Consider the following 24,483-nt stretch of genomic DNA (forward strand, 5'->3'; position numbering starts at 1 on the left):
ACACAACTGATTAGAACTTACGTATCTCTGATTTTATATCTACATTTGAGTGAGGTGGGAGGGGTGATGTGGCATTAACACAAGACAGAACAAGAAGGGATATTAATAGGGTATTAAAAGTATCAACACAAGACAGAACACAAACAATGGGTATTGAATAGAAGTGTTTGTAGAAAGCCTATTGGTCCATATTTCTTGATGCTTCTATATTGGAGCGGAGTCTTGAGGTGGGTAGAATATAGTTGTGCAATAATTGGCTGTTGATTGCTGGTGTTGACTTCTTGATGTGTAGTGCCTCGCAAACGTCAAGCCGCCTGCTATCGCTGTATCTATCGATGATTTCTGTGTTGTTTACTAGGATTTCTCTGGCGATGGTTTGGTTGTGGGAAGAGATTATATGTTCCTTAATGGAGCCCTGTTGCTTATGCATCGTTAAACGCCTAGAAAGAGATGTTGTTGTCTTGCCTATATACTGGGTTTTTTGGAGCTTAGAGTCCCCAAGAGGGCATTTGAAGGCATAGACGACGTTAGTCTCTTTTAAAGCGTTCTGTTTTGTGCCTGGAGAGTTTCTCATGAGAAGGCTGGCCGTTTTTCTGGTTTTATAGTAAATCGTCAGTTGTATCCTCTGATTTTTGTCTGTAGGGATAACGTTTCTATTAACAATATCTTTCAGGACCCTTTCCTCCGTTTTATGAGCTGTGGAAAAGAAGTTCCTGTAAAATAGTCTAATAGGGGGTATAGGTGTTGCGTTAGTTGTCTCTTCAGAGGTTGCATGGCTTTTCACTTTCCTTCTTACGATGTCTTCGATGAAACCATTGGAGAAGCCGTTATTGACTAGGACCTGCCTTACCCTACAGAGTTCTTCGTCGACTTGCTTCCATTCTGAGCTGTGGCTGAGAGCACGGTCGACAACTAACAACATTAATGTTGAAACTAACAACATTATATGGAGGACCTATGGCAATTCCACGACCAAGAGATGGCTTCCTGAACCTTGCAGGAATTAACCTCACTGAGGACCAAGTCACTCTCCTAAATCTGGGCATAAACTGTCATGTTATGTCCAGACCGAGTGAGATGGCCCGGAAAGTAGAGTTGGAAATTCTGTTGGACGACATATTCGACCTCGAGACACAAAAGAAGGTCACTACCAAAGATACCTTACAAGCAGAACTTTTTGCAGAAGGAGGAAAGAATCGAGGCAACTACAGAAGCACCATACTGTCCCCCGAGCTTAAAGCGGCAGCTAAAAGCCTTCGTGAGAACAAGGAGATAGTTGTCAGGAGAGGTGACAAGTCGCCAATATATGTCATTCTTAAAAAAGACGAATATCTGGCGAAAATGAACATCATACTCTCTGACCAAACTAAGTTCCAAAGGGTAACGAAGGACACTACAGCCGAATTAAAAGCAAAGGTCAACAAACTGATCGAAACTGTGAACGCCAAGAAATCCGGACTCCACCTGCCAAAGATCATTGGGGAATATAAACCTGGATATGCGTATGGAAATGTCAAGACGCACAAGCCTGGAAACCCACTTCGGCCAATCATTAGCCAGATACCCACACCCACGTACAGACTGGCGAAGCGACTCAACGGCCTGCTGACTCCTTATGTTCCTTGCGCCTTCAGCCTGAAGTCTCCAAAGGAATTTGTTGACTTACTGCGGGGCACACGGGCCACAGGGATAAGAGCCTCGTTGGACGTAGAATCGCTGTTTACCAACGTACCTGTGGACGAGACAATCGGAATGATAGCCGACAGAGTGTATCGTGATCCAGCCTGTACTCCTCTTGACATGCCAGAAAATATTCTGAGGAAACTACTCCAAGCTTGTACTAAAGAGGCACCCTTTTTTGAGCCCGGATGGGCACATGTATAAGCAAGTAGATGGGGTCGCCATAGGTTCTCCCCTAGGTGTCCTGTTTGCAAACTTCTACATGGGTACCATCGAGAAAAAAGTCTTAGTCGACATGAACTTGAAACCGGCCATATACTGCAGGTATGTTGACGACATTTTTACACAGGTACCTGATGTCAGACATCTGCAGGAGCTGAAGGAGGCATTTGAGCAGAGTTCCGTGCTGCGTTTCACTTACGAGATGAAAAAGGATGGGAAGCTGCCCTTTCTAGATGTAACAGTCATGGAAAAGGGCGGAGGTTTCCACACTGCAGTCTACACTAAGGAAACAAACATAGGAATGTGCCTAAATGCCAACAGCGACTGCCCCGACAGGTACAAGAGGAGTGTTGTTAACGCATATGTCGACCGTGCTCTCAGCCACAGCTCAGAATGGAAGCAAGTCGACGAAGAACTCTGTAGGGTAAGGCAGGTCCTAGTCAATAACGGCTTCTCCAATGGTTTCATCGAAGACATCATAAGAAGGAAAGTGAAAAGCCATGCAACCTCTGAAGAGACAACTAACACAACACCTTTACCCCCTATTAGACTATTTTACAGCAACTTCTTTTCCACAGCTCATAAAACGGAGGAAAGGGTCCTGAAAGATATTGTTAATAGAAACGTTATCCCTACAGACAAAAATCAGAGGATACAACTGACGATTTACTATAAAACCAGAAAAACGGCCAGCCTTCTCATGAGAAACTCTCCAGACACAAAACAGAACGCTTTAAAAGAGACTAACGTCGTCTATGCCTTCAAATGCCCACTTGGGGACTGTAAGCTCCAAAAAACCCAGTATATAGGCAAGACAACAACATCTCTTTCTAGGCGTTTAATGATGCATAAGCAACAGGGCTCCATTAAGGAACATATAATCTCTTCCCATAACCAAACCATCGCCAGAGAAATCCTAGTAAACAACACAGAAATCATCGATAGATACAGCGATAGCAGGCGGCTTGACGTTTGCGAGGCACTACACATCAAGAAGTCAACACCAGCAATCAACAGCCAATTATTGCACAACTATATTCTACCCACCTCAAGACTCCGCTCCAATATAGAAGCATCAAGAAATATGGACCAATAGGCTTTCTACAAACACTTCTATTCAATACCCATTGTTTGTGTTCTGTCTTGTGTTGATACTTTTAATACCCTATTAATATCCCTTCTTGTTCTGTCTTGTGTTAATGCCACATCACCCCTCCCACCTCACTCAAATGTAGATATAAAATCAGAGATACGTAAGTTCTAATCAGTTGTGTTTTTGTGAACTAAAGTCTTTGAAAATGTAATAAGTTTTACGAAACGCGCCCGTGTCGCGTCAGACTAGAAATAAAAATGAATTTTGGAGAATTGATTTTTGATTTACCTCCAACAGTGAAGCGTAATGTACGAAAGATTGAGAAAATTCGTGTTTGAATTATTAATCTTACTTTTTCGGTCATATTTAATAATATATGTCTACAGGAAAGACTGCTACCAAAATATACTAATATATATATATATATATATATATATATATATATATATATATATATATATACATATATATATATATATATATATATATATATATATATATATATATATATATATATATATATATATATATATATATATATATATATATATATATATAAAGTAATGAGACCATTAGTGACACCTTGCCCTGCACGTGATATTGCATCCTTGAATAAGATAACCATTAAGACCACTGACGTGTTGCTGGGACATGAGTATAAACACCTAGCTGGCGACCTGAGTAGACCAGATATCCAAGAGAGCGTTCCAGTGTCAGGACGGGCAGGTTCAGGTGAGTGAGTCATAGGTGGCTTGAACCTCCCCACTCGCTATAAGGCCAGCCCTTGTCCGACTGGGGAAGCCCAAGGGCGAGCAGTGGCGACTGGTACTGAGGGGCTGAGACCCGTGGGACGATCCAAACCACAGGTAGGAAGAGGGTGAACCCTGACAGTGGCAACCTCGCCAGGATACATCGAACAACAGTTGATAAAGGATTGCAAGTGCAGGGCAAGTATATTAAGGTCGATATTGGTCTCGGTTTACACTGCTCGCTAGTATTTTCCCTGTATACGGTTACTCAATAGCCTAGAGATGGAGGATGACAGAGTAATGACGTTTATTGAGTCGAGGGACGAGCAGGAGTTGGAAGAGTGCACCAAGGTTCAGCTGCAGCTAGTGGCGGACCATTTTGGGTTGAGATTGAGGTCCTCCAAGGTGGCGGAGCGTCAGATTGAGATCATGGCTCAGCTCAAAGCCCGAGAGAAGGCTTCCAGGGAAGGACCGCCCCAAATACCTGCCAGTGTTGGTGGGAACCAGAGCAATGAAGGTAGCAGTAGGGGATCCAGTGGTAGTAGCAGGAGAAGCATGAAGCTAGAGATAATGAAAATACAGCTTGAAGCTCAGCTGAAGCAGGAGGAGCGCGAAGCTCAGCTAAAGCGAGAGGAGCGTGAAGCCCAACTAGAGCGAGAGGAGCTTGAGCGCGAAGCCGAGCTAAAGCAGGAGGAGCGCGAAGCTCAGCTGAAGTGGGATGAGCGCGAGGTTCAGCTGAAGCGTGAGGAGCACAAAGCCCAACTGCAACGAGAGGAAGGAGAAAGACAACTGCGAGGGGAAGAAATAAAAGCGAAGAAGGAGGTTGATATGCATCGGGTGGAGTGCGGGCTGCCCTCGGTGTCTGCTCGGCGAGATGACCCCATGGTCATCCCGCGACATACCAACCTTCGACCCTCTAGAGGCCGAAGCTTTCTTCGACCATTTTTAGAGTATAGTCACATCGAAGGAATGGCCGGAAGAGGATTGGGCTGCGTTAGTGCAGAGTAGGTTGACTGGCGAGGCCAGGGAAGCTTATACCATGTTGGACCTTGTGGAATGCGCCATTTACGACATGATCAAGAAAGCTGTGCTCCAATCGTATCAACTAATCCCGGAGGTTTACAGGAAACGCTTCCGTGAGCGCACACGAGCTTCCGGAAGGTCGTATGCTGAGACTGCTCGGGACATGGAATGCAGGTTCCTGCGGAGGCTGAAGGCTGAAGAGGTGGAGACGATGGAGGAGCTAAAGCAGTTGATGGTGATGGAAAGATTCATGTCAATGTTCCGTCCAGAACTAAGGGTCAGGATCAAGGAGGCAGGTATTAGAGAACTTAAGGCTGCTGTAGACAGAGCCGACCTACTGGAAGAGACACTACATCTCGGGAAGGAGGGACCGCCTAGGCAGTCGCCTCACCCAAGGTTTGGGGGGAACGTCAAGAGTTCAGGAGAGGCGAGGAAGGGTGGAGACCCTCCCAAGGATAGTGTACACAGTGAGGTGAGTCGGTCCAATAGTTCAGGGGAACCGGTGAGGAGACCCCCAAGGGGGAAACACCGGGACTGGTGCTGGAGCGAGGAATGTGGCCAGGGAGACAACGACCGGGGGCGCGAGGAGGACCCAGGACACAGCAGTTTCTGGGAGCATTGCCCATTGCCATTAAATCAGGTGGAGAGTCACCTCCCAGGAGAGTCAGATGTTTTAATTGTGGCAGGCGCGGACACTTCGCACGTGAGTGTGGTCGCTCCAGGCAACGCGGAAATGTGGCACTTGTCACAATGGACGACCAAGGAGCCAGGGATGTTTTAAGCGGATCTCCACTAGAAAGGGAGGAAAAGATACATCCTTTTATTTGTGAAGGTACTGTGAAGATAAAAGGGGCCGACCCCATTCCAGTGAAGATGTTGAGAGATACTGGAGCAGAATTTACCCTGGTGAGTGAGACCCTATTCCCTGAGGGATATGAGGATACCAGTGTGGGGGTGCCCATGGTGACCACTGTGGGTGGCCCAGTGAGAATGCCCCTTCGCGAGGTGATTTTGGACTCTGACTACGGCTGCAAGACCCTAGTGGTGGGGGTCTGTGCCTCGATGCCTAAGATGGACGCCCACGTCATTCTGGGAAATGACTCATGTGAGGGATGCGTACTCCCAAACCTCATTAAGGGCGAGGAGTGTTTGGAACACTATAGAAAGGGAGGCAGTGCGTCGGATACCTGGGGAAACGCAAGGAAGATCGCTGAGGGAGCGTTCCCAGTGTGTGCAGTATTCCCGAGACAGAGTGTCAAAGGCGAAACAAGTGGATCTGGTCAGGCTATATAGGATGTGCCTGACAGCCTAGGAATCGATCGACTCTTTGAGGAACCCAGAGGACAGATGGAGTGTAGTGGGAATCAGGATGACGGAGTCCAGACAACTCTCACCAGTCCTTTCGAGTTGGATCGCACTCGACTGGGCGAGCTGCAACGGGAAGAATTTCCCGAGTTGATACGAGAGGCCGAGGGAGGTCGCGCTGGACCCGAGACTGCTACTCATTTCTACTTAGAAGAGAGGATGCTGATGAGGCAGTGGAGGCCAGTGAGGATGGAGGCTGATATGGAGGCATTGGGAGTGAAGCACCAAGTAGTGTTACCGACTCAATGCAGAGGAGCAGTGCTGGAGTTGGAGCATTCAGTGGACCCTGCAGGACATCTAGGAGTAACCAAGACGCTGAGCCGGATCAGGGAACACTTCTATTGGCCAGGAATGGACGCCGACGTGAGACATCATTGTAAAACGTGTCTTTCTTGTCACAGGACGGGAAAGAACGTGCTGACAATACCGAGGGCCCCTCTGGTTCCTGTCCCTGCTTTCGGACAGGCGTTTGAGCGTCTATTGATAGACGGTGTCGGACCTTTGCCCCGAACGAAGAGAGGGAACAACTACTTGCTGACGATTATGTGTGCGTCAACGAGGTTTCCGGAAGCGGTCCCGGTGCGACGGCTAACATCAAAGAGTATTATGGGGCAGCTCCATCGGTTTTTCTCTTAGGTGGGGATACCCAGAGAGATTCAGACTGATTGTGGGAGCGTGTTCCGGTCGAGATGGTTCAGACAAACTATTGCAAACTGGGGGATAACCCAGATTCGGTCTTCGCCCTACAGACCGCAGTCGCAAAGAGCGATCGAAAGGTTCCACTCGACCTTGAAAACCATGTTAAGAGTGTTCTGCGTCGAACATGGAGAGGAATGGGATGAGGCCGTGTATCCAGCGTTATTTGCGATACGGGATGCAGTGGTGGAGTCTCTGGGATTCTCACTGTTTCAAGTCGTGTATGGGCATGAAGTGCGTAGTCTCCTATTGATGCTGAAGGAACAGCTGACGTCGGGAGTGGCCATGAAATCAGTCAACGAGTATGTGTATAAATTCAGGGAACAACTTGGAAGTGCGAAGAAGTTCGCGGCCTAGCATCTGAGGAAGGCCCAGAGGAAGATGTCCGAGTGGTATAATCGGAAGGCCGTCCCAAGGGAGTTCCAGGTTGGAACCCAGGTGATGGTGCTGCTACTCGGAAAGAGCAAGGTGACTGAACCGCGTTTCGAAGGACCATACAGGGTTGTAAAGTGGATAGGCCAGGTGAACTATGAAATTAGCAAGCCGAACCGACCCCAAAAGACGCAGGTCTTGTCATATAGATCGTCTGAAGCCGTATTTCCAGGAAGAAGGAAAGGCCACCGTTCGGAACGGGACGATGCGACCAGAAGGAGAGGGGAGAACAGTTATGTGTATGAGACTGAACTAAGAATTACTGGAGGAAGAGGGAAAATGGGCCCGTGCTGATGGCACTCATGTCTCCAACACCGAGAGTCTAGGAAGCGGCGGAGGGAAGTTACAACATCTGAAAGGGAAGCAGAGGGCCGAAATGATGACTATTTTGAGGGAGAATGAGTCTAGTTTCACGGACGTGCCCCTACACCACAGGAGTGTGATGCACGAAATAGAAATGAGAGGTGGTTGGCCGATTAAGCAGAGTGCTTATCGGGTCAGCCCAAACAAGAGGGAACTAATGAGGAAGGAAGTGGAATATCTTCTGGCGAACGACCTAGCGGAACCCAATAACAGTGAGTGGAGTTCGCTTTGTTTGTTGGTATAGAAGAGCGATGGGACGTACCATTTTTGTTCGGGTTATCGGAAGGTAAACGCCATCACCGTGTCGGATTCTCATCCTATGCCCCGAGTGTGTGATTGTATCGACCAGGTAGGCAACGCCAGGTACGTGTCGAAGGTCGATCTCCTGAAAGGGTATTACCAGATATCATTGGTCCTGGAGGCAAGGAAGATTTCTGCTTTCGTCACGCCGGACGGGCTATACTAGTTCAAGATGCTGCCGTTCGGATTGAAAAACAGCGGCAGTTGCTTCCAAAGAATGATGAATGAGGTGTTTCAGGGGGCCGAAGGATGTACGGGGTACATAGATGACATCGTAGTGTACGCTGACAGTTGGGAGACACATTTAATTCGACTCAAGGAATTATTCTGAAGGCTTGAAGAAGCGAACTTGACGGTGAATCTAGCGAAAAGCAGGCTTGGGAAAGCTCATTTGGAGTACTTAGGGTTCATTATAGGACAAGGAGAAGTGAGCCCAGTTGATCACAAGGTGACCGCAATCAAGGAGTACCCCGTGCCCCGAAGAAGGAAGGAATTTCTTCGGTATCTGGGAATGATAGGCTACTACAGGGGGTTCTGTGAGAATTTCTCAGCCGTAGCCCACCGTCTGACGGAGTTGTTGTCCAAGAATAAGAGATGGAAGTGGGGGGAGGCCAGCCAGGAATCTTTTGAAAAGACGAAGAGCCTGTTGATAGAGGCCCCTATTCTGATATCTCCGGACTTCTTGGCGAGATTCATTATATATGTCGACGCCAGGGACGTGGGAATAGGAGCCATGTTGGCCCAAGAAAGAGACGATGTTTCCAGACCAGTGGCCTTCTACTTAAAGAAGTTTGTAAAGTACCAGCGCGCCTACAGTACCGTTGAGAAAGGACCCTAGCTCTGGTCATTACCTTAAATCTTTTCAATGTGTACGTGGGAGGAGTTGCGCGACCTGTATTGATATTCACTGACCACAACCCATTGACCTTCCTATACAAAATGAAGAATTCAAACCAGAGGTTAACGAGATGGGTGTTACTTCTGCAATAAGATAAGGCACATTAGGGGAAAAGAGAATGTAGTGGCAGATGCCCTCTCTCGTGTGCACTGATTAGATATTATTTTAAGGGGAGGGGTATGTGACGGTGTCCCACCCCTATATTTCTTCCTTCCCAGCTTAGAAGAGTCATATCTCCGTAGCCTAAGTATTCTCTGATGTCCAGGGAACATTTTCATGTGTGGGAAAGCGTGGAGCGTGATTAAGTTGGCTGTAAAATGGCTAGATAAGTTTGATAATGCAAGGGGGCTTAAGCCTTTTGGGGGCACAAGATGGTGCCGAGCCATCCTGTTTCCCGCCAAGATGTCATGACGCTTCCCAGCATCTGATTGGCCAGGTGAGGTCACATGCCGGAAGCGACCAATGATGAGAGCCCTCGGGCAGTGTGACGTCACGAGGCGGAGGGCTCTCTAGGCGGCTGGCGCCTGGGCGGGAGGAGTACGTCACAAGCTGTCATAGAGGAAAGATGCGTCCGGTTGAGCTCCGGATCTAGAGAGCCCTTACCAATAGATTTAAGCTTCGCTTCGATTCTGCAGACAGTCTGAGAAGCCATCCAACTTCCGTGGAGTGCCCAGAAGCAAGGACAGGCCGCATTAGAGAGCCAAGAGCTCTATCAAGAGTCTACAGCAGAGGGAACGTTGGGCTGGTGACGTCTGGGGCGCCCAGAGGACAACATATTTCACATCAAGCGAAAAGCTACAGCCGGGCCAAATCTACTGGCAGTGAGACGAGGGGAAGCTGTGCTGGACTGCGAGATGTCGGCAGTGCCAGTGAGAATGGAGGATGACGACGGAGGTACCTGTCTCCAGTACCCCGTACAAGAGGCGGAGGAAGGCAGTACCTGTTGAGAGTCAGTACGGCGAGGACACGATATCGCGAGGACGCGATATCACGAGGACGACGGAGGAACCTGAGTGTGTGGGAACTGTTCATCAAGAGACTAGAAACCAGGACCAGGAACCTCAACATCCCTCAACAGAGGACGAGTCAGCTTCGTGGTTGGAGTGAAATAAGGTATATAATTGTCCCTCCCTTTATCCCTTTTGATCAAGGCGAGCTAGAATATTTTATATGTTGTGAGCATTTCAACTCATCATTTTATTGTCTAAGTGACAGAATATTAGGCTAGGAGTCAAGAGCTCATTAAGGCATGAGTTAGTGTGTGTGAGCATTATGGTGGTGATGTTAGTGATCCTGGAGGTGGTAGCTAGTGTGCAAAGAGCCAGCAACGAACTCTGAAACGCCCAGCTGATCGCATTGCTAGAGGCGTGGGAAAGTCACGACGTTTCTGACAGCTGGAGATGTCAGCTGATCGTGCTGCCAGAGGCGTGTGGTGTGTGCCCGCGCTCGAGGAGTGGACCCAGTCAGCTGATCGTGTTGCCAGAGACGTGTCATTGAGAAGTATTGCCACCAGTGGACGATATCCACCTTTTGACATTTCTTTATACAATTTATAAGTGTATATATACGCTTTTGCTTCAGTAAACTTTTAAACTAACTAATGAGTTTAAGTGAGCCTCCATTCACTAGGGCTATATATATATATATATATATATATATATATATATATATATATATATATATATATATATATATATATATATATATATATATATATATATATATATATATATATATATATATATATATATATATATATATATATATATATATATATATATATATATATATATTAGTATATTTTGGTAGCAGTCTTTCCTGTAGACATATATTATTAAATATGACCGAAAAAGTAAGATTAATGATTCTAACACGAATTTTCTCGATCTTTCGTACATTTCTTTTCACTGTTGGTGGTAATTCAAAAATCAATTCTCCAAAATTCATTTTTATTTCTAGTCTGACGCGACACTTGAGCTCGTTTCGTAAAACTTATTACATTTTCAAACACTTTAGTTTACACATACACAACTGAATAGAACTTACACATCTCCGATTTGTTTATATCTACATTTGAGTGAGGTGGATGGGGTGAGGTGGTATTAATAGGGTATTAATTTCATCAACACAAGACAGAACACGAAACAATGGGTATTGAATGGAAGTGATTGTAGAAAGCCTATTGGTCCATATTTCTTGATGCTTCTATATTGGAGCGGAGTCTTGAGGTGGGTAGAATATAGTTGTGCAATAATTGGCTGTTGATTGCTGGTGTTGACTTTTTAATGTGTAGTGCCTCGCAAACGTCAAGCCGCCTGATATCGCTGTATCTATCGATGATTTCTGTGTTGTTTAGTAGGATTTCTCTGGCGATGGTTTGGTTGTGGGAAGAGATTATATGTTCCTTAATGGAGCCCTGTTGCTTATGCATCGTTAAACACCTAGAAAGAGATGTTGTTGTCTTGCCTATATACTGGGTTTTTTGGAGCTTACAGTCCCCAAGTGGGCATTTGAAGGCATAGACGACGTTAGTCTCTTTTAAAGCGTTCTGTTTTGTGTCTGGAGAGTTTCTCATGAGTAGGCTGGCCGTTTTCCTGGATTATTGATTTTTATTTTATTTTATTTTATTTAAAACCAGAAAAACGGCCAGCCTACTCATGAGAAACTCTCCAGACACAAAGCAGAACGCTTTAAAAGAGACCAACGTCGTCTATGCCTTCAAATGCCCTCTTGGGGACTGTAAGCTCCAAAAAACCCAGTATATAGGCAAAACAACAACATCTCTTTCTAGGCGTTTAACGATGCATAAGCAACAGGGCTCCATTAAGGAACATATAATCTCTTCCCACAACCAAACCATCGCCAGAGAAATCCTAGTAAACAACACAGAAATCATCGATAGATACAGCGATAGCAGGCGGCTTGACGTTTGCGAGGCACTACACATTAAAAAGTCAACACCAGCAATCAACAGCCAATTAATGCACAACTATATTCTACCCACCTCAAGACTCCGCTCCAATATAGAAGCATCAAGAAATATGGACCAATAGGCTTTCTACAATCACTTCCATTCAATACCCATTGTTTCGTGTTCTGTCTTGTGTTGATGAAATTAATACCCTATTAATACCACCTCACCCCATCCACCTCACTCAAATGTAGATATAAACAAATCGGAGATGTGTAAGTTCTATTCAGTTGTGTATGTGTAAACTAAAGTCTTTGAAAATGTAATAAGTTTTACGAAACGCGCTCAAGTGTCGCGTCAGACTAGAAAGAAAAATAAATTTTGGAGAATTGATTTTTGAATTACCACCAAAAGTGAAAAGAAACATACGAAAGATCGAGAAAATTCGTGTGAGAATCATTAATCTTACTTTTTCGGTTATATTTAATAATATATATATATATATATATATATATATATATATATATATATATATGTATATATATATATATATATATATATATATATTTTTTTTTGCAAGTCATATATATATATATATATATATATATATATATATATATATATATATATATATATATATATATATATATATATATATATATATATATATATATATATATATTTTTTGCAAGTCATATATATATATATATATATATATATATATATATATATATATATATATATATATATATATATATATAACTGAAAACTCACACCCCAGAAGTGACTCGAACCCATACTCCCAGGAGCAACGCAACTGGTATGTACAAGACGCCTTAATCCACTTGACCATCACGACCGGACATAATGAGGTGATAGCCGAGGCTATTTGAACCACCCCACCGCCGGCACTCGGATAGTAATCTTGGGCATAGCATTTTACCAAATCACCTCATTCTTTGGGGCACACGTGTTTTCAGTTGCATATTGTCCTGGGGACCATTCAGGCACGTGTGCCCTAAAGAATGAGGTGATTTGGTAAAATGCTATGCCCAAGATTACTATCCGAGTGCCGGCGGTGGGGTGGTTCAAATAGCCTCGGCTATCACCTCATTATGTCCGGTCGTGATGGTCAAGTGGATTAAGGCATCTTGTACATACCAGTTGTGTTGCTCCTGGGAGTATGTGTTCGAGTCACTTCTGGGGTGTGAGTTTTCAGTTGCATATTGTCCTGGGGACCATTCAGGCTTGTTCGCATATATATATATATATGTATATACATGCAATTGACGATCACAAAACACTGATCATTTTATGCGGAAAATCCACAGAGAAATATGAAATGAGGTGAACGTTTCGGCTTTGTTAAAGCCTTTGTCAACACCAGACTGACTCAAATCAGATCAAATTTATATCAGTCAGTCTGGTGTTGACAAAGGCTTTAACAAAGCCGAAACGTTCACCTCATTTCATATTTCTCTGTGGATTTTCCGCATATGTATATACATATATATAACTCTGTATGGTAAGACGCTTCAAACCGCTGATTGATGGCATTCCTGCTGTAAGATGTGACAGACATGAAGAAAACAGGTCGTCTTAGAATGTTAGTCGGCTTCTCTAGTGCCTGTGACCATTCAAACGCCACAGGCAAGGAGAGAGGTCCCCGGCGCTAAAATCTAGCTGCAACGAAGTTTTCTGAGGTATAGATAACATTCTGTGAAATCACGTGTACAACGTATTCTCCATTGACAGGTCTCGCGGGGGAAGCGGAATATCTGCTTCACTTAGGTCCCGGGATTTTGTTTATTGGTAAACAGCGACAATGTTTTCCCTGTACGTGATGGTAGGGAATATTGGAATATATTCGGACCGTAGAGCGGGGAGGGAGAGTTGAAATGTGAGAGAAAGAGAGGAAGGAAAAAGTTATTGGAAGTTGGGTGAAAGACATTAAACCCATTGCAAGGGACGGAGAAGGTGAGAATATGAGAGAGAGAGAGAGAGAGAGAGAGAGTGAGAGAGAGAGAGAGAGAGAGAGAGAGAGAGTGAGAGAGAGAGAGAGAGAGAGAGAGAGAGAGAGAGAGAGAGAAAGAGAGAGAGAGAGAGAGAGAGAGAGAGAGAGAGAGAGAGAGAGAGAGAGAGAGAGAGAGAGAGAGAGAGAGAGAGAGAGAGAGAGAGAAAAAACAGACAGAGAGAACGGAAATAATAAAAGGAAATACGAGAGGGGAGACTAAAGCAAAGGGGAGACATAAAGTGGCGATGGAGTGTGGTCAGACGAGGGGAGAGATTGTAAAGATGGATGAAGGAGGGAAGAGAGGTGAGTGGACACGAGGGAAGGGAGAGAGTGAGTGAGCGAGTGAGTGAGAGTGTGAATTAGTGAATGAGTGAGTGAATAAATGAGTGAGTGAGTTAGTGAATGAGTGAGTGAATACATGAGTTATCGAGTGAGAGAGTTAGTGTGTGAGTGAGTTAGTAAATGAGTGAGTGAATGAGTCAGTGCGTGAGTGAGCGAGTGAGTGAGTTAGTGAACGAGTGAGTGAGTGAGTAAGTGAGTTAGTGAATGAGTGAGTGAGTCAATAAATGAGTGAGTGAGTGAATAAATGAGTGAATAAATGAGTGGGTGAGTGAATCTATGAATGAGTGAGTGAGTGAAAGGGTAAGATAAACGACACTATATTGTAGAAATAATATTGGATTTGAAGTGGTCTCCAAGGAACGAAGATGATGTACATGCCAGCATCCACAGACGAGAATCTAATAAAAATCTGTTTGTACTAATGTATTAAGAACTAAAATGGTGGACCAAAAATCATTAACATTTGCAATTTCAAATGTTAGATTTTTGGAGGGAGGAAGGGGGGAAAGGGGGAAGTTCAGAATGAAAGAGGAAACAGGAACTCATAGAGTTGTGTTGTATCCCGGCCCTCAGAGGGGGCTCAGGTGGCGGATAATAACTGTACGTCAGGAGACGTGGACGGTGTTCCTCACTGTAGGGTATCACCGGCCGCCTGGATTATACACGGCTTGTTCAATACACGCAAACATGCGGGCACGCACACACAGGGGGCCTGATAGCCTGGTGGATAGCGCGCAGTACTAGTAATTCTTTGACGCAGCTTCGATTCCCGCACCAAGCCCGAAAAAAAGTTTCTTTCACCATGAATGCCCCTGTTACCTAGCAGTAAATAGGTACCTAGGAGTTAGTCAGCTGTCACGGGCTGTTTCCTGGAGTGTGTGTGTGGTGAAGACAAAAAAAAGTAGTTAGTAAACAGTTCAGAGGCGGGCGGAAAGAGCAAAGCTCAACCCCCTGCAAAACACAACTAGGTGAACACACTCGCGCGTGCACACGCATGCATTTCTTGGCTGCATTTCTTGAGTGTGTACTCACCTAATTGTGATTATGGAGGTTATGCTTGAGCTCTTTGGTCCCGCCTCTCAACAGTCAATCAACTGGTGTACTGATTCCTGAGCCTACTGGGCTCTATCGTATCTATATTTGAAACAGTGTACGGAATCAGCCTCCACCACATCACTGCCTAATGCATTCCACCTGTTAACTATTCGACACTAAAAACGTTCTTTTTAATGTCTCTGTGGCTCATCAGCGGAACTCAACTTTCACTTGGTCCCATTAGGCAGTTACCAACCGTGTTAAATAATCTGTCTATATCTACACCGTCCATTCCTCTGAGAACTTTGTATGTGGTGAGTATGTTTCCCCCAAACTCTTCTATTTTCCAGTTTTTAAAGGTTTAGTTCCAGTAATCTTTCTTGATTGCTCTTTCTTCTCAGTTCGGAGACTAGTCTGGTGGCATACCCGTGTGTACTCAGCTAGTTCTGCTTGCGAGGGTTGAGCTTCGGCTCATTGTTCTCGCCTCTCAACTGTCAATCAACAGGTGTACGGGTTCCTGAGCCTACTGGGCTCTGTCATGTCTACACTTAAATCTGTGTATGGAGTCTGCCTCCAAAACATCACTTCCTAATGCATTCAGTTTATTAACTACTTTGACATCCAAATGAGTCCAAATGAGTAGCCCACTTGAGCCACAGAGACATTGGATTTTTTTTTGCTTTAGTATCAGAGTAGGTAACAATTAGAATGCATTAGGCAGTGATGTGGTGGAGGCTGACTCCATACACAGTTTCAAATGTAGATATCATAGAGCCCAGTAGGCTCAGGAACCTGAACATCAGTTGATTGACAGTTAAGAATCGAGACCAAAGAGCCAGAGCTCAACTCCCGCAAGCACAACTAGGTGTATACACACACACACACACACACACACACACACACACACACACACACACACACACACACACACACACACACACATACACACACTCAACTACAGGGCAATGAAGCTGAGTGGACAGCTCACGGGGTTCGGATTCTAAAGGCCCGAGATCGATTCCCGGCCGAGGCAGAAATAAACAGGTAGAGTTTCTTTCCCCATGATGCATCTGTTCATTTAGCAGGAAATAGGTTCCTGGGAGTTAGACGGTCGCTACGGGTTTCTTCCTGGAAATGTGTGTGTGCGTGTATTTGAAATATATGTAGTAGACTTAAAAGAAGTTCAATACATTGGTTAGTAAGGCGGGGTCCAAGGGCCAATAGCTCGAGTCTGTAAGCACAAATAGTAAATACACTCACTCCCAAACATTAAGACGAATGACACCATAAATGTACGTGGTGACAGCCTTCAGAAGGTTTGAGGTTTCCTGAACGATAATAAGATATTGGTGATGAAAGAGTTTATCAAGAAAATTCCTACTTTAATATAAGAGTACAGACCTAATATGCCTAAAGAAAGATAATCAAGGCCGATATTCACCGTCATACACACTGAACAAACACCTGACCTAATTCACCTGCATATTTGAGACACGTAAATTATTGTATATTATAATTAATTCTAATATAATCCCGGTCTCCAAGAACTAACAGTGTTACGAACAGTCATTATCTCAAAGATATTAGAGATAATATTCATAAAAAACAGTAATTTATCATCAGACAAACTAATTTGCAACAGAGAGCCAACTCATTTCGGGAGAAAAATGGTGTCTGGGAAAACTAATCGCCATTGTTTTGATTGTGTGTCAACAATCCGACGCGGGTATTGTAGGGATTGTTGGAGGGCATCTTCCTAGACTACTCGACGGCAGTCTGCTAGTCTAATATGATGCTAATTTCCCACATAATTTTTAAAATATAAAATTAGCTGCGAAATAGCTGCATACATTATGCAAGCCTTAACACAAATATTATTATAATAAAAAGATAATAATAATAATATTATTAATATATATATATATATTTTTTTTAAACCTAGAAGGGGTACCACCTCTGGTGCAAGTGTAGGGACCCATAGCCTCGGAGAAGAAAATAAACAGTACTCAGAGAAGACCTTGTGGATCCTCACTGAACACTTTGATATTTTCTTCTCCTACCACCCCTATTCTTTTGGTATGTGTGTATATTTATCTAACTTTATTTGAAAATGTCATTACACAAAAAAAAGTTACAATAATGATTACATGCAGGGTACAAGGCTGCTTGTCACAAGTTGTACAGCTCTTCCAGCTCCTCAGATGGCGGGCAGGAACCATGGATGCAGTGAGCATTTCCTCTCTGGATTGCCACACTAAGGCGCTGAAAAAGAAAACTGGCAGCTCTAGGGTCTCTAGTTGTTTCGATTAGCTTAGACCCCAACTCCTTCAAAAAGCTAGCAGCACTTTTACCCCAGGCACCAAGTGTCTCTGAGGCAATGGGGACAAAATTGTAGTGGTTCTCAAGGTCTCTGTATTTACGTGACTTGGCCGCTTCCCGGTGATTGGCAGGTCCTCCTGCTTGTGAAGCACTGAAGTCAACATAGGTATTGGCTAAAGTTGAAACGCATGTGTAGTCCCACACCAACTGTCTACCATTCTTCCAGGGGTTCACCGTGATTCCGTCTGGGCGACCGACAGGCTCATCAGAGTTGCGGGACATTAGGTAACGGGGCTCTCTCTCTGCTGGACAACCGGCTGTGGTAAGGCTTCTCTTAATAATGTCATTGACCTCGCCGTGTCTTGCATGCCATCCTCCTGTCCTTTGGCAGAGAAGGCCATGCCGTCCGTATCTGTCGGCCTCTGCCTCGCCGCAAATACACCTGTATTCGGTGTGGATTGGGGCAGCGAGGCGGAGACCCACGGCAATTCGGAGGGCCTGCGGTGTGAGACGGGTGCCGGTTGCTGACATTGGGGTTGCTAATAGGAAATCACCTGCATGGGGAGCTGCTACAGCTCTAAGTCGGGCAGTGTCATGTGGTGTTGTCGCAGCTTCTAGCAAAGTCATATATATAATATGTCTTTGTAATATAATATATATAATATATATATTATAATATATATATATATATATATATATATATATATATATATATATATATATATATATATATATATATATATATATATATATGTCGTACCTAGTAGCCAGAACGCACTTCTCGGCCTACTATGCAAGGCCCGATTTGCCTAATAAGCCAAGTTTTCATGAATTAATTGTTTTTCGACTATCTAACCTACCTAACCTAACCTAACTTTTTCGGCTACCTAACCTAACCTAACCTATAAAGATAGATTAGGTTAGGTTAGGTAGGGTTGGATAGGTTCGGTCATATATCTACGTTAATTTTAACTCCAATAAAAAAAAATTGTCCTCAAACATAATGAAATGGGTAGCTTTATCATTTCATAAGAAAAAAATTAGAGAAAATATATTAATTAAGGAAAACTTGGCTTATTAGGCAAATCGGGCCTTGCATAGTAGGATGAGAAGTGCGTTCTGGCTACTAGGTATATATGTATATATATATATATATATATATATATATATATATATATATATATATATATATATATATATATATATATATATATATATATATATATATATATATATATATATATATATATATATATATATATATATGTTGGTGCCACCTCTGGTGCCAATGTGGGGACCCATAGCCTCGGAGAAGAAAATAAAAAGTATTCAGAGGAGACCTTGTGGTTTCTCATTGAACACTAGTATTATCTTCTCCTAACACCCCCCATTCTTTTGTATGTGCACATATATATTTGTTTTATTTGAACTTTGTTAGAAAAAAGGAGTTACATATAGGTTACAAAGATGGTTATCATAGGTTGTCGAGTTCCTCCAGCTCCTCAGATGACGGGCAGGAACCCTGAATGCAGTGCGCATTTCCCCTCTGTATCGCCACGCTGAGGCACTGGAAAAGAAAGCTGGCATCTCTAGGGTCCCTTAATGTTTCAATGAGCCTAGAACCCAGTTCCTTCAAAAAACTGGTAGCACTTTTACCCCAGGCGCCGTGTGTCTCAGAAGCAATGGGGACAAAATTGTAGTGGTGATCCAGTTCTCTGTACTTACGGGATTTGGCTGCTTCCCTGTGGGTGGCAGCGCCACCTGGTTGTGCAACACTGAGGTTAATGTAGGTGTTAGCCAGTGTTGATACGCACGTATAGTCCCATTCCAACTGCTTGCCATTCTTCCAGGGGTACACTGGGATACCATCCGGGCGACCAATAAGAGTATCAGTGTTACGGGGTGTTAGGTAACGGGGCTCTCTTTCAGCTGGGTATCCAGCTGTGGTGAGGCTCCCCTTGATGATGTCGTTAACTTCACTGTGCCTCGAGTGCCATCCCCCTGTGCTTTGGCAGAGTAGGCCATGGTGGCCGTACCTGTCAGCCACCACCTCGCCGCAAATACACCTATATCTGGTGTGGAATGGGGCAGCAAGGTGGAGGGCCACAGCAATTCAGAGGGCGTGTGGTGTGAGACGCGTGCCAGTTGCCAACATTGGGGTTGCTAACAGGAAATCCCCTGCATGTGAGGCTGCTACTGCTGTGAGGCGAGAAATGTCGTGTTGTGTTGTTGTAGCACCCAGGCACTCTGCAGCAACTTGGTCTACATTGAGGCCATCCCAGCTGGATTGCTTGTGGGCTTTTGGGGATGGTGGTTGAGGTGACGGGCCTGCACGAGAGGCCCACTCTGTGGCACAGCATGTCAAATTGGGATCATGTACACCTGCCAGCTGATGTAAGTGGGCAGGTAGAATTTCCTTCACAAGGTCGTCGGATGCCGATGAGGAGGACAGGAAGGCTGGAACAGCTATTTGCGTTGCTGTTCGAACTCCGAGGCCCCCAAGTCTTATGGGAAGAGAGGTTTTTTTTCACTGTAGGTCATCAAGAGAGAGGTTAAGGGCTTTTTCTAGCAGTGATTTCAGTAACCGGTCATACTCACCTAGTTTTTGGCTACTGTTGGATGATGAACACCTCAGAAAGTAGGTTAACCTGGGGAGGGACAGACATCTGGTGATGAGGTAGAGTGCATCATGAGCATCAATATCCTCAATCCTCCCATCTATCCTCTTAAGGTCGGCGATTTTCTTGTCAAGGACCTCATCGATGGCTTTCAACCCCAAGGGAGCTTCTAGGAGTGTGCTGTCTTCAGGTTTAGTTTTATGGATATTTGGCAGAAGACCCTCTATTCTCTCTACGATGCCCTGGTTGGAACATATTATTTCACATTTAGAAGGGTTCAGGGTGAGGCCTAAAACTGCACCTTGCTCCGGGATTTTTCTGATGTCCTCCAGGAGGGAGTCCTGGGAACCAGCTAGGGTACCATCATCCAAGAACCAGATGTTAAGCTCGTTGGACAGGACCTCTGTGACTTGTTTGATGACTAAGCAGAAAAGAAGAGGAGCAAGGGGGTCACCCTGTTGGACGCCTGCTCGCGAGTCAATTTCATGTTCGCCAAAAAGTACCTTTAGATCCATACTGTAGCATGAATGTACAAAAGGGTAGAGGGAAGGGAAATGACTATGAACCGCACGGAGTACAGCATCCCTCCGCACCAAATTGAAGGCATTTTTGAAATCTAGCTTGATAAGGGCCTTTTCGTCTGTGATGTTGGCGATGAAGGCTCGAGCTGCATGGGCTGCCGCCTCACACCCTTGTGGAATGCCGAACCCTAGCTATTTTGGCTTCAGCATGTTGGCCGCTGCATCACTAACTGTTCTTGCAGCTGCCTTTGCGACGAGACTCCGGAGAGAATTGCCCACAGCTATTGGCCTGATCCCTCCATCCTTTTTCTTTAGAGCACAGAGAGATGCTCCAAAAATGATAGGTCTCATGGTCTCTGGTATGTTACCAGCTAGACATGTGTTGGTGAATCTGGTTAGTTCCACCAAGAGGTTCTTTGCAATGTCACCCAGTGCAGGGTTGAGCATTTGATTGAGGTGGTTGGGTTTTAGTCCTGTGAACCCACCAGCTGATCCTGTTGGGAAGGACAAGGCTGCTTTATGGACACACAGATTCAGCCACCCAGAGAGGTTCTGTTCTGGTAGACCCCACTTGTACAATATCGTCCTCACGCGGAGTCCTGGGTTGGTGTTTCTCCCTTAGGGCTTGAGCTGTTGCGGCATCTCTGTGGGTATCTGGCTAATGGATTGGCCGAAGTGGGTTTCCAGGCTTGTGTGTCTTGACATTTCCATACACATATCCAGGTTTATATTCCCCAATGATCTTTGGCAGGTGGGGTCCGGATTTCTTGGCGTTCACAGTTTCGATCAGTTTGTTGACCTTTGCTTTCAATGTATCGTGATCCAGCCTGTACTCCTCTTGACATACCCGAAAATATCCTAAGGAAACTACTCCAAGCTTGTACTAAAGAGGCACCCTTCTTGAGCCCGGATGGGCACATGTATAAGCAAGTAGATGGGGTCGCCATGGGTTCTCCCCTAGGTGTCCTGTTTGCAAACTTCTACATGGGTACCATCGAGCAAAAAGTCTTAGTCGACATGAATTTGAAACCGGCCATATACTGCAGGTATGTTGACGACATTTTTACACAGGTACATGATGTCAAACATTTGCAGGAGCTGAATGAGGCATTTGAGCAGAGTTCCGTGCTGCGTTTCACTTACGAGATGGAAAAGAATGGGAAGCTGCCCTTTCTAGATGTAACAGTCATGGAAAAGAGCGGAGGTTTCCACACTGCAGTCTACACTAAGGAAACGAACATAGGAATGTGCCTAAATGCCAACAGCGACTGCCCAGACAGGTACAAGAGGAGTGTTGTTAACGCATATGTCGACCGTGCTCTAAGACACAGCTCAGAATGGAAGGAAGTCGACGAAGAACTCTGTAGTGTAAGGCAGGTCCTAGTCAACAACGGCTTCTCCAATGGTTTCATCGAAGACATCATAAGAAGGAAAGTGAAACGCCATGCAACCTCTGAAGAGACAACTAACACAACACCTATACCCCCTATTAGACTATTTTACAAGAACTTCTTTTCCACAGCTCATAAAATAGAGGAAAGGGTCCTGAAAGATATTGTTAATAGAAACGTTATCCCTACAGACAAAAATCAGAGGATACAACTGACGATTTACTATAAAACCAGAAAAACGGCCAGCCTACTCATGAGAAACTCTCCAGACACAAAGCAGAACGCTTTAAAAGAGACCAACGTCGTCTATGCTTTCAAATGCCCACTTGGGGACTGTAAGCTCCAAAAAACCCAGTATATAGGCAAGACAACAACATCTCTTTCTAGGCGTTTAGCGATGCATAAACAACAGGGCTCCATTAAGGAACATATAATCTCTTCCCACAACCAAACCATCGCCAGAGAAATCCTAGTAAACAACACAGAAATCATCGATAGATACAGCGATAGCAGGCGGCTTCACGTTTGCGAGGCACTACACATTAAGAAGTCAACACCAGCAATCAACAGCCAATTAATGCACAACTACATTCTACCCACCTCAAGACTCCGCTCCAATATACAAGCATCAAGAAATATGGACCAATAGGCTTTCTACAATCACTTCCATTTCAATACCCATTGTTTCGTGTTCTGTCTTGTGTTGATGAAATTAATACCCTATTAATGCCACCTCTTGTTCTGTCTTGTGTTGATGAAATTAATACCCTATTTATGCCACCTCACCCCATCCACCTCACTCAAATGTAGATATAAACGAAACCAGGAGATGTGTAAGTTCTATTCAGTTGTGTATTTGTGAACTAAAAGTCTTTGAAAATGTAATAAGTTTTACAAAACGCGCTCGTGTCGCTTCAGACTAGAAATAAAAATGAATTTTGGAGAATTGATTTTTGATTTACCTTCAACAGTGAAAAGAAATGTACGAAAGATTGAGAAAATTCGTGTTAGAATTATTAATCTTACTTTTTCGTTCATATTTAATAATATATGTCTACAGGAAAGACTGCTACCAAAATATACTAATATATATAATATATATATATATATATATATATATATATATATATATATATGTCGTACCTAGTAGCCAGAACGCACTTCTCGGCCTACTATGCAAGGCGCGATTTGCCTAATAAGCCAAGTTTTCCTGAATTTATATAGTTTTTCAAGTTTTTTTCTTATGAAATGATAAAGCTACCCATTTCATTATGTATGAGGTCTTTTTTTTTTATTGGAGTTAAAATTAACGTAGATATATGACCGAACCTACCCAACCCTACCTAACCTAACCTAACCTATCTTTATAGGTTAGGTTAGGTTAGGTAGCCGAAAAAGTTAGGTTAGGTTAGGTTAGGTAGGTTAGGTAGTCGAAAAACAATTAATTCATGAAAACTTGGCTTATTAGGCAAATCGGGCCTTGCATAGTAGGCTGAGAAGTGCGTTCTGGCTACTAGGTACGACATATATATATATATATATATATATATGTCGTACCTAGTAGCCAGAACTCACTTCTCAGCCTAATATGCAAGGCCCGATTTGCCTAATAAGCCAAGTTTTCATGAATTAATGTTTTTTCGACTACCTAACCTACCTAACCTAACCTAACCTAACTTTTTCGGCTACCTAACCGAACCTAGCCTATAAAGATAGGTTAGGTTAGGTTAGGTAGGGTTGGTTAGGTTCGGTCATATATCTACGTTAATTTTAACTCCAATAAAAAAAATTGACCTCATACATAATGAAATGGGTAGGTTTATCATTTCATGAGAAAAAATTAGAGAAAATATATTATTTCAGGAAAACTTGGCTTATTAGGCAAATTGGGCTTTGCATAGTAGGCTGAAAAGTGCGTTCTGGCTACTAGGTACGACATATATATATATATATATATATATATATATATATATATATATATATGTCGTACCTAGTAGCCAGAATGCACTTCTCTGCCAACTATGCAAGGCCCGATTTTCATAATAAGCCAAGTTTTCATGAATTAATATATTTTCTCTATTTTTTTTCTTATGAAATGATAAAGCTACCCATTTCATTATGTATGAGGTCAATTTTTTTTTATTGGAGTTAAAATTAACGTAGATATATGACCGAACCTAACCAACCCTACCTAACCTAACCTAACCGATCTTTATAGGTTAGGTTAGGCTAGGTAGCCGAAAAAGTTAGGTTAGGTTAGGTTAGGTAGGTTAGGTAGTCGAAAAACAATTAATTCAGGAAAACTTGGCTTATTAGGCAAATCGGGCCATGCATAGTAGACTGAGAAGTGAGTTCTGGCTACTAGGTACGACATATATATATATATATATATATATATATATATATATATATATATATGACAATGTCAGACCACGGAGGAAAAATGAAACAGGAATTTCCTTAAGTACTTTCGTATATTAATACATCTTCAGAAGGAGTCCTTCTGAAGAT

At 43.7% G+C, this 24,483-nt stretch overlaps 1 protein-coding gene across 1 annotated transcript; it reads left to right on the top strand.

Moving 5' to 3' along the window:
- Positions 1 to 6,114: 6,114 nt before the first annotated feature.
- LOC138371798 (uncharacterized) lies at positions 6,115 to 7,185 on the top strand. Its single transcript, XM_069336823.1, has 2 exons — positions 6,115 to 6,495; positions 6,769 to 7,185. Exons 1-2 carry the CDS (start codon positions 6,115 to 6,117, stop codon positions 7,183 to 7,185), a joined length of 798 nt encoding a protein of 265 aa, XP_069192924.1.
- The last annotated feature ends 17,298 nt before the right edge of the window (positions 7,186 to 24,483 follow it).

The sequence above is a fragment of the Procambarus clarkii genome, chromosome 36 (genome assembly GCF_040958095.1).
Source record: "Procambarus clarkii isolate CNS0578487 chromosome 36, FALCON_Pclarkii_2.0, whole genome shotgun sequence".
NCBI lineage: Eukaryota > Metazoa > Arthropoda > Malacostraca > Decapoda > Cambaridae > Procambarus > Procambarus clarkii.

What these genes read in the sequence shown, in the direction of transcription:
- LOC138371798 (XM_069336823.1), top strand. Translation starts at nt 6,115, where the DNA reads ATGGAGTGTAGTGGGAATCAGGATGACGGAGTCCAGACAACTCTCACC. An exon ending in GGCCAGGAATGGACGCCGAC is followed by an intron (nt 6,496 to 6,768) that starts GTGAGACATCAT and finishes TTTTTCTCTTAG; the next exon opens with GTGGGGATACCCAGAGAGAT.